This window comes from Aythya ferina (assembly GCF_964211825.1).
Source record: "Aythya ferina genome assembly, chromosome: 4".
NCBI classification, from domain to species: Eukaryota; Metazoa; Chordata; class Aves; order Anseriformes; family Anatidae; genus Aythya; species Aythya ferina.
This window is the reverse complement of record NC_140300.1, coordinates 45,834,575-45,847,545: the sequence shown is the minus strand read 5'-3', so window position 1 is coordinate 45,847,545 and position 12,971 is coordinate 45,834,575. Positions and strand designations below refer to the sequence as shown.

At 34.9% G+C, this 12,971-nt stretch overlaps 1 protein-coding gene across 3 annotated transcripts in view; it reads right to left on the bottom strand.

The window, feature by feature from the left end:
* LOC311436275 (uncharacterized protein) overlaps positions 1-12,971 on the bottom strand; it is a 55,895-nt gene that overhangs the window by 22,700 nt on the left and 20,224 nt on the right. For 2 of the 3 annotated variants that reach the window (XM_084518300.1, XM_084518298.1), the window contains exons 11-13: positions 11,327-11,433; positions 9,200-9,311; positions 4,858-4,960 (exon numbers count right to left, since the gene is read on the bottom strand). In XM_084518300.1, coding sequence (XP_084374426.1) covers positions 4,858-4,960; positions 9,200-9,311; positions 11,327-11,433 — 322 coding nt within the window. The remainder of the gene's footprint in view (positions 1-4,857; positions 4,961-9,199; positions 9,312-11,326; positions 11,434-12,971) is intronic. The other variant, XM_084518299.1, reaches the window with a different exon arrangement.

Sequence of the window (12,971 nt, the reverse complement as noted above, 5' to 3'; positions counted from 1 at the left end):
TATAAAAATATATCTAAAAACATTTTAAAGTAATCAAAGTCACAAAAATGAGTCAAAATAAAATAAATACGGACATTAAAGTCTTAAGATTCATTACAACAACTAAAAAGCATGTCAGACACAAGATACAGCACACAGTTTTAACTCTCTGCTGTGAAGCATTATGAAGATCATTCTTCAACAACATTGTTGCAATATGCCTTTTAATCACAGCAAGAATTTATTTTCATCTTGCTCTTGTTCCCTGCAAGGACGGAGAAGTTAACTGAAAATTCCTTGAAAATTTTATCGGGCAAAAAGAATTCAAAAAGTTTTGACCAATGTAATTTAAACTTAGTCTAAGTGAAAGCCACCAAAACTAGGTTTTCATTACTGGCCACTAATGAAATTAATACCTTTATTAACTACAATTTGTAACTCCCATATTATGGCATTATTACCAAACTAAAACTACCTACCAGGTCTAGCTCAAGGCACCATAAGAAATGACTAGCAGGCTGAAACAACCTGGACTGACAGCGTTCCTGGATTCCATCACAAAGATATCGCTGACAAACACCACTGAATTTAAGAGCCTGGGTTTGACACTGCCTTCCTCTGAAGATATTAAAAAAAACAAAACAAAAAACCAAACATCTCATGGACTGGAGAAGGAACTCAGGACTCCCCATCCTTATTCTGACCTATTAAAGCTCTTCTCTCTACTCTTCGTTCCTAGATGAAGAGTATTCAGCTAATCTGGTCCCCTGAAATACCAGTGGAGGTCCTCTCTAGCATTTTTTACAGGGAAAACAGAATCAAAGATCCTGACTGAAGTTCTTTTGTGGTCATGCTTCCTTCCACTATCTCAGGAAACCATCTGTACAGCAGACAGACCACCTTGCAGTGTTACTGCACTACAAAGCTTTTTTGGTCATGTTACATAGCCTTCTAAAGATTCCTGGAAGAAAGGTGGTATATACTAAAATTATCTCTACAACTGTCCACACATCACAGAGTAACAAACACCAAACTGCTATTGAGGTGAAAGACGAATGAAGTTATAAACCATACTGCACAGTCACTAGATACAGTCCAAGTAGAGGAGGCAGACTTTTCTAGTTGCTCATTTCCCCCCCCCATACTTTTTGTCTAGTACAGACCAAATGTATGTTGTTTCCTTAAGTCACTCAAAATGTTCAAAAAAATTGAATTGTTTTAGTTCAAGTGACATCACCCTGCGATTCAGCAATTCCCCCTTTCCCCTTATTGCTGGCTATGATGGTTAATTTGTTCCTGTTTCTTTATTTTTCACTGAAAACGCCTACAAAAGAAGGTGTTTGTCCCTGCCCACCCCCCAAGTCAATCACACTTAAAATCACTACCTGTCCTCCTTGAAGAGGCAGAAGAGCTCAGGGGCCCATGAAAAAGCTGGAAGGCAATCATTGAAACCCAGAGCTTTGTTGCTTAAAGTGCAAGCATGTACTTCTTTATAAGAAAAATACATGTTTAAAGCCCCAACTGGTGTGCAGCTCCTCAACTGTCACCGTTTCAGTAGAATTAAGTCACTCATTCTACATACATACACAGACCCACGTGGGATGTGCAAAACCACATCTGATAGGCATGCTGCACACACACAACAGGCAGCATCCACAGCTATTTTCATTTAATGTCCAGTAAGAGAAAGTGAAACAACACTGTGTAACACAGTGCCTCAGGTGCTTGTGCACAGAGCCCTTACTCAAGGTACAGGAGTTTTGAATTCTGGGTTCTCCTCTGTCCATGGACACTCCTGCCCTTGAGTGAAACAGAGGACAGAAGCTTGGAGAAAGGGGGGAGGAAGCTATGAACATCAGGTCCTGCTATTAGACAATTCACCTATGGGAACATCAATCTGAGTTCTGGCTTCTGTTCTCAGCATCGCTTGTACATCTTTCCAACAAAAGATCAAATTTAAGTCTTGTTAATGGACTCGCCTGGTTTAGGACACTTAAGCAGCAAGCATTCCTTGTTCTGCTCTTCACAGCATGTTCTGGCAGCCTACACCACTGTCAGAAACTAAGCATCAGAAGATAATTAATTGATTAGCACACTACTAGTAAATGTCTGGCAGTGTTGCATTTATTATTCTCTTTCGAGAGATTTAGCAAAAACAAACAAAAGGAGATGCTTCAAAACCACTGCTTTAGGAGTATTCCACATCAACAAGCAGCCCACTAAACATTTTAAATCCCAAACCTGGCTCTTCTCTACACATATATTTTATCTGTGCAAACAGTATGCAAATCTGCTACATCACAGCAACTGAAAGCATTGACTGTATGAAGCCATCTTAATCTTTACAAATTAGAAAACTGACTATTCATGGGTTTGTGATCAAGGATTTGGAAGCATTCTAGTAAACAGCTCTGATGCCCTCTGATACTAGTAGTTTACTTCAAGGAGGCCAAAAATTTTGTTGGATTCTTGCACCTGGCAAGCAAAAGTGCTATTTATCGCCGGATGCACCAGATAATTCCAGGAATACGCTCCTTCCCACTACTGCTCATTAGCAGCAGTCCTATGAAGTAAAGGAGACTTTTAAGTTAATAAATGCTGCAAGATATTCCATAAAGTTTAAGCTGTCCATTTACAAAACAAAGCCAGCATCACCACAGTCGCACATTCAGGCTGTCTAACCTGACAGTACCAGAAAAAACATCTGTTCCACCAAGAGCTCTGAAAACATGAACTGAAAGCTTGCCAGCCACCTTAAAAATAGATGTTCACATACTATGGTAACTCAATTACAATACTATGCTATACTATCCAAGTTGGGTAGCACGGATTTTTGACTTTTTCATTCTTTAGACAATTTAGACAACAGTAGAGAAAAGAAAAACTGAAACCTTAACAAACCTAGCACCTTCTGACATCAAACAAGGCTTATTTGCACAGTAGTTGCTTGTAAACGAGGAGGCACACATTAAGAATTTGGAGAGACAAGTACATATGCATTAACATAAGATCCTAGAAGTAGGCACTTGTTTTAAAATCCAGCCAGCTTTCTTTTGTTCACAAAGATACCTGCTAGGGATTGTCTGTGCATATATAAAACAAAGAATAGATCTTTACTTCCAGGAATGTTACATAGCCTACATAAATAACGACAGAGGAGAAACTACTTCAATTATGAATCCTTAACTAATTTTAGAAATGGTAGCTTGGTCTAACTGTGAAAATACTACTTTTCATTCATTAGAAAACAGCGTGGAAACAGTGTGTATCCGTGGTAAATGCTGACCTGCTAACCAACCTTCAAAAATGCAAAATATTTTAAAATCAACTCCACAAATATTCCTGATTACTTCTACATAATTGTATTCAATCCTTTAGAAGGGAGAAGGAAAAAAAAGGAATGTGACCATACATCAACCCTGCCTCCATAAACATAGCTTTTAAAAGAATACTACATCATCTACAGCCCTGATACCGCTCTAAAAACTGCAACACAATGTGCTTTGTTCCATACAATTTTGAATCCAATAAAAATAAAGCATTGACTAATTTTTTAATTGCAAGGCAACAAGTAGCCCCCATTAATCAGGATCCTCGACGTGCTATAGAAGTTGACATTCAGGTTAAGCTGAAGTAATTCAATTTTGAAGATTCATGTAAACCCTCAGTGCATTTCTCCATAAGTTACAGAGAAGCAACTGCAACATATCTGAGCTCTCATCTTCAAAACTAAGCTGCCCAAATTTAAAATGGATTTTTAAAAAATGGGCTAAGTATCTATAGTGTAAGCAGCAGTCAAATCACAACATGTGAATGTGCTACTTAAAACTGAGATATAGTAGTGACACTTAGGTGCGACTTGGAAAGAGAACAGAGAGGAGATTAAAAAAAAAAAAAAAAGAGTTTGCTTAAAGTGATCAAATAGTAAACCTCTCTTGAAAGCTACAAGAACACAATGAAATTTACAAAAAACAAACGTGAAAGTTTTTGGAACAGACATCTAATAAACGAAAGAAGCATTCATCATTCACAACTTCATGCAAATACTTGAACTACATATACTTAAAACTAAGACTGGCTTATAATTAAATCCTGGTATTTTATCTTTCTCTCTCAAGCCCATGGAAAACATCTTGCAATGGTTGCCTGACATCACGTTCATTCAAAGTCAAATGTTAAAGCCATTAATTTGAGGTTAGACATAATTGTGCAGAACCAGAATTTAAGCTGGGGAGCTAATATGCACAGTGTGAATAAAGAATTAGATGCATCCCATTAGCATTCTCACTGCAGTATCATATTAAAACACTTTTAATTAGATCTGGAAGTTTGACGTCTCTACATAAGCAGCTACACATTAAACAGCTTAGAAGTACAGTAGTATCTATAAAAAAACACTACAGTAACATCAGATAACTGTGCTGAAGAGTACCTTTAAAACCCTTAAACTATACAGCATCTAATGTACTGCAATGTTATAAAAAGTCATTGTGATAGATTTTTGCCAGGTGATTACCATTCTTAACATTTATTTTTGGTGAGTTCTAAATAGGATTACTGAGTTTTAATAACATAAGACAGAATAAAAGCATTGTCACGTATCAGTGCAACCATGAGTAGGAAAATAAAACTAAATGATAGAAAAAAAGTTTTCCTTTTACTATTTTACAATCTTTTACTATCCATTTTACTGTTTTTATTTTTTGTTACATGTCTGTACATCTCATTTCTGTAAAAAACAAATACACTGAAAAGGAACTATGGTTATACTACTATCAGTACAATGAAACTGAATGGAATTAAGTCTTTAGGTGCTTGTCAGGCTCAGGAACAAGAAAAGGTAACTTTAAGTTCCTAGAGAAAGATTTGAGTATTTACCCATGCCAGTTCCAGCTGGTGCAATCTCTTTGGAGAAGATTTCTAAAGCTTCTTTTCGTTTATGATGTACAGCAAGCCAAATAACAGCTTCTCGAGGACCCTGCTTCAAAGAAAGTAGAAGTAAGATTTGCTTTGAAGAACATCTATTATATTTGGCAAATTGAAAAGTAACTGTAGCTCAGCATTCAAATTACATCTAGTGGGAACATTCAGTGCTTATCCAACATCACTAGAATTTTTGGTTAATGTTTTATTATCTTTTTCTTTTGCTACCATGAAATCAACTACTGGAAACTTCAGACTGCTACAACACGAAGTAATTTCTCCATCCCAAAGAATCAAGCACTATAACAAACAGTAATTTATAAGAAAATAAATACTTTGCTTCACTCAGTGGGATGAGCAAACCAACTGTCCTCTTATTTTTAAGCACGTTGAGAATACTTTGGGGGTCAAGTAAGCCTGCCAAGTTTACTTCTCTTAGCATCAAAAAGCAAACAGATCTACTCAGGAAAAAGAAGTCAAATCTAATCCTTGGGAGTTAAACAGGAGAACGGAACTTTTTTAAACCAGCAGTTTCCCAACAAAAACACTGGATGCCCTTCCAGGTAAACCCAACCACTACTGTCCCTACTCTACAGCCAATACAATTCCTTCTGTAGATAAGCACTCTCTCTTATGATTTTTCTTCTGTAAAAATCTTTTTGCCACTGAAAAAATTCACCACTGGAAACCATATACTGGCAAAAGCCTTAGAGTGATCTTCTAACTCTAGTATTCTAAGCAGGTTTCAAATTCTAAGTCTATCCCTAAGCATCTCCTGCTTTTTCCCTAAAACAAACATAGCTCATACCATCATATACAATTCCAAAATTACTTAAAGCAATTGCCAATATACACAGCTTGGCATTGTGAAAAATGCTAAACCATTATTCCTAAAAAAAAAAAAAATATGAATTTATTCATTAGAGTCCTCTTAAATTTAACAGTAGCATAAGAAAACCTTTTTCTTTTCATATTTTAAGACTTAATAAACATTTTAAACTCAAAAACACACACACGTGTATGTATGTATGTATGTGTGTGTGTGTATGTTTTCCTCTTCAAAATAACTACAGAAACTCCAAGCTGGATCTGAACTCCAAAACTGCCTTTTAACACATTTTCTAACTCTAGTGCCGTTTACCTGAATTGCCCACATTTCTGCAAAGCTACATTCTTTAAAAATGTTATATAAAATTAAATAGCAAACTTAATTTTAGCTTTTGAAATGCTGATATCTTGTACATTAGGATCATTTTCTGTGTGTATACTGTTACATTTTCACAAAAAATGATACTCAAGAACTTGTCAGCATTAGAAAATCAAATCAATTTCAGGAATTTAAGTAACTTCAACAATGTAAGAACACGGATGCATTTCCTATTGGCAGCTGCTGAAACGGTGTTTATAATAAATGCTGGAGTACTCCACACCAAGCATTCTGGATAGCGTAAGATTATCCCAAAGAGGGGGGTTATATTAACAGACTACTAAATTCTGTATTCCAATTCAAACATATGGTAAAATCCCTTAATGAACAAACTCACTGATGCCAGCTCATACCAATGTAGGGAAATTTACCAGTTTATCATAACTGGTGACCAGCTAAAACCCAGTTAATGAAGGGCCTTCACAGAAAAATATGGCTATGATACAAATTCAACTTTTTTTTTTTTTAAAAAAAACATTCCCATACTATCAAGAGATTCATTAAATTACTACTATTAACAAGTAATAGGAAATACTCTTGCAGAAAGCATGCTTATACATTCACATCTGCTTCCTACTTCTAAACTGTACCATGTCTTCAGTAGTCTAAGTTCTGTTTACCTCCATGTCCACAGATGCAAGGTAGTGAATGATACTACAGTCTAAGAAAATAGTAAGTTGAGTCCCGTTCTCAGGTGGTGAATCCAGTATCAGAACTGAAGATGCAGACTATTTTATAGTCATTTATCTTACAGTATCATAAGTTTAAAAAAAATACATACAAATAGCAAACCAAGGATATATTTCAAGTTTAAAGATGTGTTGTAAAAGGGTTATTAAAAACTAACATTTTAATTAATGAAACATTCCTGTTGTACTGTTGAGTAAAACAATTTACTTATATTCATATTTAGCAGTTTTTATATAACGAACTAAAATCTGACGTACTGTTAATATGTCTCTTTCACATAAAACGCATCCAGTATTCTCTAAATCATGAACTTGTTGATACTGTGACATTGTCATAGACCCCTTCCTCCTCAAGAACAGAAAACCAGAGCAGGAGGTATTAAAAATTATACACCACCAGGGCTAGTCCATGCTGATTCAGGTCCCTTGCTCCTGCTGACAAAGCAAGCTATTAGATTGTCAAGGAACAACTATGTAAACAGGGGGAAGAAATAGAAAAAGGAAAGGCAGCAAGCATTTCTGAATTTCTCAAGGCTACTTTCTGTTGTCAGCAATTGTTGATGCTGTACACACTAGCTCAGACTACGCTATAGTGGTCTACCTAGGTCTGGGATATACAGAACTTCACAGTTACAGAGGAATACCTTTGCATCCAGCTTGAAATACCTGTGTGGGAATTCATTCAGCCATACCAGACATTTACACTGAGCTCCAAATACTGTTTGGTACCCAATTCCTGTCTTGGTATTCACAGACATATTTCTCTCTCTTAAGTTTAGATGGCAGAATCTTCAAAGCAGGGACTGTTTCCTTGGCTGTTAATACATTGCCTAGCCTAACGTGGCTCTGGTTCTGAGCACTGTTATTTGCAATCCAAATAACTGCATTTAATTTTGTATGGAAATACAAGATAAGAAAGTGAACACATGATTCTCAAACCCCAAAGGGCAGATGTTTTCCTTAGGAGCCTACAACTTCATTTGAAATGGCAAAGCAAAGCCCACTCCTCCCCCATTCTTACACTCTTTCCAAATGAAAACTCTTCTGGTTAATTTCTTCTAACTCTTGGTTTCTTCTAATTGTTGAAGGACCATGGTGAAGGGGGTACAGCAATAGAGCATTTTCCTGTATTTCAGCCTTAACTCTCACATCGTATTGCTGGCATGTATGTGCTTTCCATACAATGTAGATAATGCTCTGCTCTAATTTTATAATAGATATAAGACTTAGGAGCAGACATGCTCAGTGAACTGTAAGAAAGGCAAACTGAACAGTAAGGACAGAGAAACTGTTCTTTTCCAAGTCATTATTCGCTCTATGCAACAAGTAATACAGAAGACTTTACATAATGTAACATTACTGAATGTAATAGAATTCATAATCATAAGGAGCTAGTACAAAGAGAACACATAAAAGTTCAATATCTGGAAAATCTGTTCCTATGTTCCACAATTTTGATTCTGTATAGCAGGGTTTATAGTCCTAAAAGGAAAGAGACCACATCATACAGATGGCTCATCAGGAAGCAACTCCTGCTGCTGTGCAGAATGAAACTGAAGTCCAAGCACTAAAATAAGCAGCTGCATACATAACTTGCTCCATTTACACAAACAATTTCTATAATAAGAATGTCTCTATCTTTTCCAATATTTTCTATACATACAAATTTTCAGCTATTTTACATGTTGGCATTCCTAAGATCCAACTCAGAGCTGAGTTATGCCAGTACCTTAATGGTTTTGCAAGACTGCGGTTAATAAAAAAGAATTAAATCCTACTTTTTTAGAACAAGCAAAGCTGTCTAAATATTTTAAGTGTATGTAAGTGGGGACAAGATTTACAGTCTTCTTCCTTTAAAAATGACTTTCACATTCTAGATTAGGAAAACGAACTGGGTATCACAGCTGCAGTAGTTACAGCCATCATTCATGTTCTTACAGATGAATATAACAAGTCACAAAACATGACACAGAATTATGTAGTTGAGGATTGTTCCACAGATAGGACCCACCGGCAGTTTTAAAGTTGCACAGGCAAAAAAAGTTCTGCCATTTCTAGACTCAGCAACCTTTATCATGTAGTCTTTTGAATTGCATTAGACACAACTTTAAGTCTACTTTGTAAGAACTTTTATAAGACATTTCTTTAGATGAATAGCATTAGAACAGACTACAATAACATTTTTGTAAGATTTCTTATCAGTGCTTCTGGAAGATCCAAAACTGTAAAGTCTTTGTCAGTATAATTTTGTACACTAAGTATGACACTGAATTCTTTGCAAGATGGTAGGGTGAAATTCCCAAGATGACAGTGACTTCCTTTAAAGTTATGGAAAAGATAACAATATGGAAAGATTAAAAGAGGTCAGTAAAAGTTTAAGAACACTCCACTGAATACTTACACCATCTATACTCCTTCTAGCATGAGGTCCATATGTATCTTCAGACCCTAAAACCTGTATGTTAACTGCACTGTAATCTTCATACCCAAGCTGACTGAAAATAAGACGAGTCCTGCAACAAATGATTGTTTTTTAATTAGTAAACTGCCTCAAAGTAATTATCTGGAAGTAGCCCCATACAGTCCACAGAGGTTAGCTCTGATGTAGACTGGACTATGAACACTTTTCACTAAGAAAATGCATCTGAATACTGTACCAAGTCATGCAGCATCAATCGTATAATCAAGTGATAATTACAAAGTTACACCTCTCAATTTAACCCTAGGTTTCAATTTGAGCCATTTTTCTATTCAAATTATTTTTAAAATGACAGGCAGAGACAAATCAATTTCAGTTTTGTTTTTTTGTTTTTTTTTTTAATCTTTAAAACAGGAGCAGCTGAAAATGGCATTACAGCACATGCAGTCTTCCTGGTTTTCACACTGGTAATTCAGCCCTTATCTTAATTCCTACTATAAAGTATTACGACCTACCAATAAACATATGAAACTACCTCATTACATCACAGGCACCAACAAAGGGAAATCTAACTGAAGAAGGAATTTGTATTCAAACCTTAAAGGTAATTAGTTGGGATTAATGAACATACAACTCACATGCTAAGAATTAGATAACGTTTTTAAAATAATTTTTTCCTCATTATTCATGCCTGCCATCTTGTGAAATCCCCAGAACTCATTCTGTGAGTTCACTTCCACCAAAAGCATATTGTGTCAAAAATGCCAAGTTTGTCCGGTCATGATTAGTAATGGGGATGACCATTACCTTTTTTAATACACTACAAAAATACGTACTGTTTTAAGAGAGATAGCAGTTAACACTTTTTGACAAATATTATACTCATATTAGCTCTAATATGAGCATTATCAACAACTTTTAAAAGACAGCCCAATTTGTAAGCACTAAATAAACTGTGAATGACCATTATGGTCTTTTAAAATAGTCATATGAAGTCCAAAACCCAAAATAGTCACAGTAGAAAACAATAGAAAAAAAGCGTTAAAATACTCCAACTGTTAAAAGTATGCAAGTGTTAGTATGTTGGATCACTGGAAAAATAAGTTAAATTTTGAAGCACAAACTACTTTTCCAGTAATCTTTATCTGGAAACCTTCTAGCTGTTTCAAAGATCTAATCAGTTGAAATGCTGGAATTCTGTTAGGATGAGAAAAATATTTTCCATCAATGGAACATTTTGAAGATCCTGATAATATCATCACAAATATAAATATTAAACATGGCACCTGAAAATTCAAGCAGTATATGGGACTTAAATACACAACAATTAAAGAAATGCATTTTAAAGAGGTGAAGTGTACTGCAAATGAGGCCATTTTATTTCAATTAATGTGGAAAAAATACTTGATTTAAGGTATCTAAATTTGCAAAAACGATATTTATAATAAAGTAGAATAATTTATCTAAAACCATTAGAGATCCCAGAGTCCAAAATATATTGTGGGTAGTTTTTAGCCTTTTAATGTGTCTTGCTACTGTAATAAAGAAGCCTCAAAAACAAAATGAAGACTAACAGACTTCTTAACAAGCACAAATGCACTGCCAAATTTCTCCTGCTTTCAAAATTAAAAAGGGGAATAGGTGCACACAAAAGATGTGAAAACTTGTAATACAAGTTGCCAAAGCAGATTAAAACCTTAGTCTACCAATTAGTTTGACCTCTATATCCAAAACACCTTAAACTTATGAAAAAATTATGAAACTTACCTTCATGTAGGTTTCTCTCTGGCATCTAGTAAATTTTAGTCTAAATCATAGCTTTTCCTATATTAATTCGGGTTTCCCTCTGCTATCCAGCTGTCTATTTTTGAACAGTTTTTGACAACTTTTTCCTCCCTCCATCAAACATAGTTAAGTTATAGTCACAGGTTGTTTAGGAAACCTGTTGTCAGACTGTTCACACCTTTAAATGTCCTCCCAACAGGACAATTATAATTTTCTATGGTTTTTTTTTTTTATGATGTTAATGATTAGCATCATATCACTGTTCTATTTCCATTATCTCTGAAGTTAAAAAGCCAAAACCCCTTCCAAGCCTCAAATACTGACCTTTTGAGAATACTTTCTGCAGTAAGTTTTCCTTTTTGTACTGCCTTTGGACCTCCCACAGGACAGACAGCAGTAGCTCTGAAACCATCAAGGTAAGTGGCACTTACCTAACGATAGAGGGATTACAGAATTAATATGGGATTCAATATTGATATACTGATATATTGATACATTGATAAAAATGGTCTCTGACAATTATTTTCCTTGTACTCTCAGAAGTGGAATAATAAGAATCATTATCAGGAAACTTATTCTATTATTTAAAATTCAAAATGGTATTATTAGAGGAAGATTCAGGTTTGCAGAACTGTAAAACTAAAAACTAGAAAAAATAGAAGGCTTCAAAAGTAGGTGTGCAAAGCATTATGTACACTTGTCACTAAACGCCAATTAGCAGTTTCAAAAAATGGAAACATTTCACAGCAAGTCTATCTTTCATATTTATGTTTAATACATTGAACATTGTAATAAGATATATTCAAAATGATTCCTGAACACATACATTTAAAATTACCTACATAAGAGATGATGATAAAATAATAAAGACTTATTTTATTGATATATAAAAAAAACTTTCTGCTTATTTATTTTATTCCATTTCATGGTTCATTAGCTGAAAGTATCGTGTCTCAATTATTTCCTTTACTTGTGCAAAAGTACACAAACATATAGTCAAAACCAAAAAGTACAGGTGAATGAGGCTGCTGGACAAGACAGTTGCTGAAGTTTGCTTAGCAGAAGCAAAACAGTCTTGCTTCAAACTGCATGCTTAAACCAAGGAAGAAAAGTATTACCTGCTTAATTATCTGTAATGCTAAAAATCCTTTGTCAATATGTTCCAGCTACAGCACCTTTAAGGAATTCTTTCATGCTGACTTTACAATTTGTCAAAACTAAACCTTTTTTGGTGATATTATCTTTGAAATATTCTATTTTTTAAGATAAGGTATCATTTTTTAAATAAAATGTATTTTAAAAGTGTCACAAGTATTTTGAAATGCATTAAGCTTTTTTTCTTTTTAAATTATACCCAGGCACACATCATATTATTCAATTAAGTATTAGTAGATCTGCACAATTCACCACTTAAGTTAACTCACTTTTGATATGGCTATAATAAACAGTTAATTGCTGAACTCTGCCTTGCTCCTGGAAAAGTCAGATTAGACAGGAAAAGGATCCAGCCCCCTACCAGTACATCGCCAGAAGTGTACTATCTTACAATCCAATTCAGGGAATGGAGACCACTAGGAAAAAAAGAATCTAGTAGCAAATCTAATAAAAGTGCAAAGTTTTATGAGTGCAGCTTTCTTTCAACAGATATTTCAGGAAACTATACAACCAATTACCTCTTTCATAATTATTTGCTCTCTTCACATAAACCCCATTATTTAACTTTTATGTGCTAGGTAGTTTTCAAATTTCATAATGAAATGGAGTAAGATTGGTATACCACTAAGTATTATGAAAGTGACAGTGGGCGAACAGATTAATTGTTACTGTATGAGAACCATTTCAGCCCTCTCTGGCTGTTTTTGCATGTACCTGTTACACAAATACACATGATTTTAAGAATCAAATAACATTTGTTTGGTCTTCAGCTCTGTTACTCCCCACCCCCACCTCCAGCTGAGCATGAAGATTT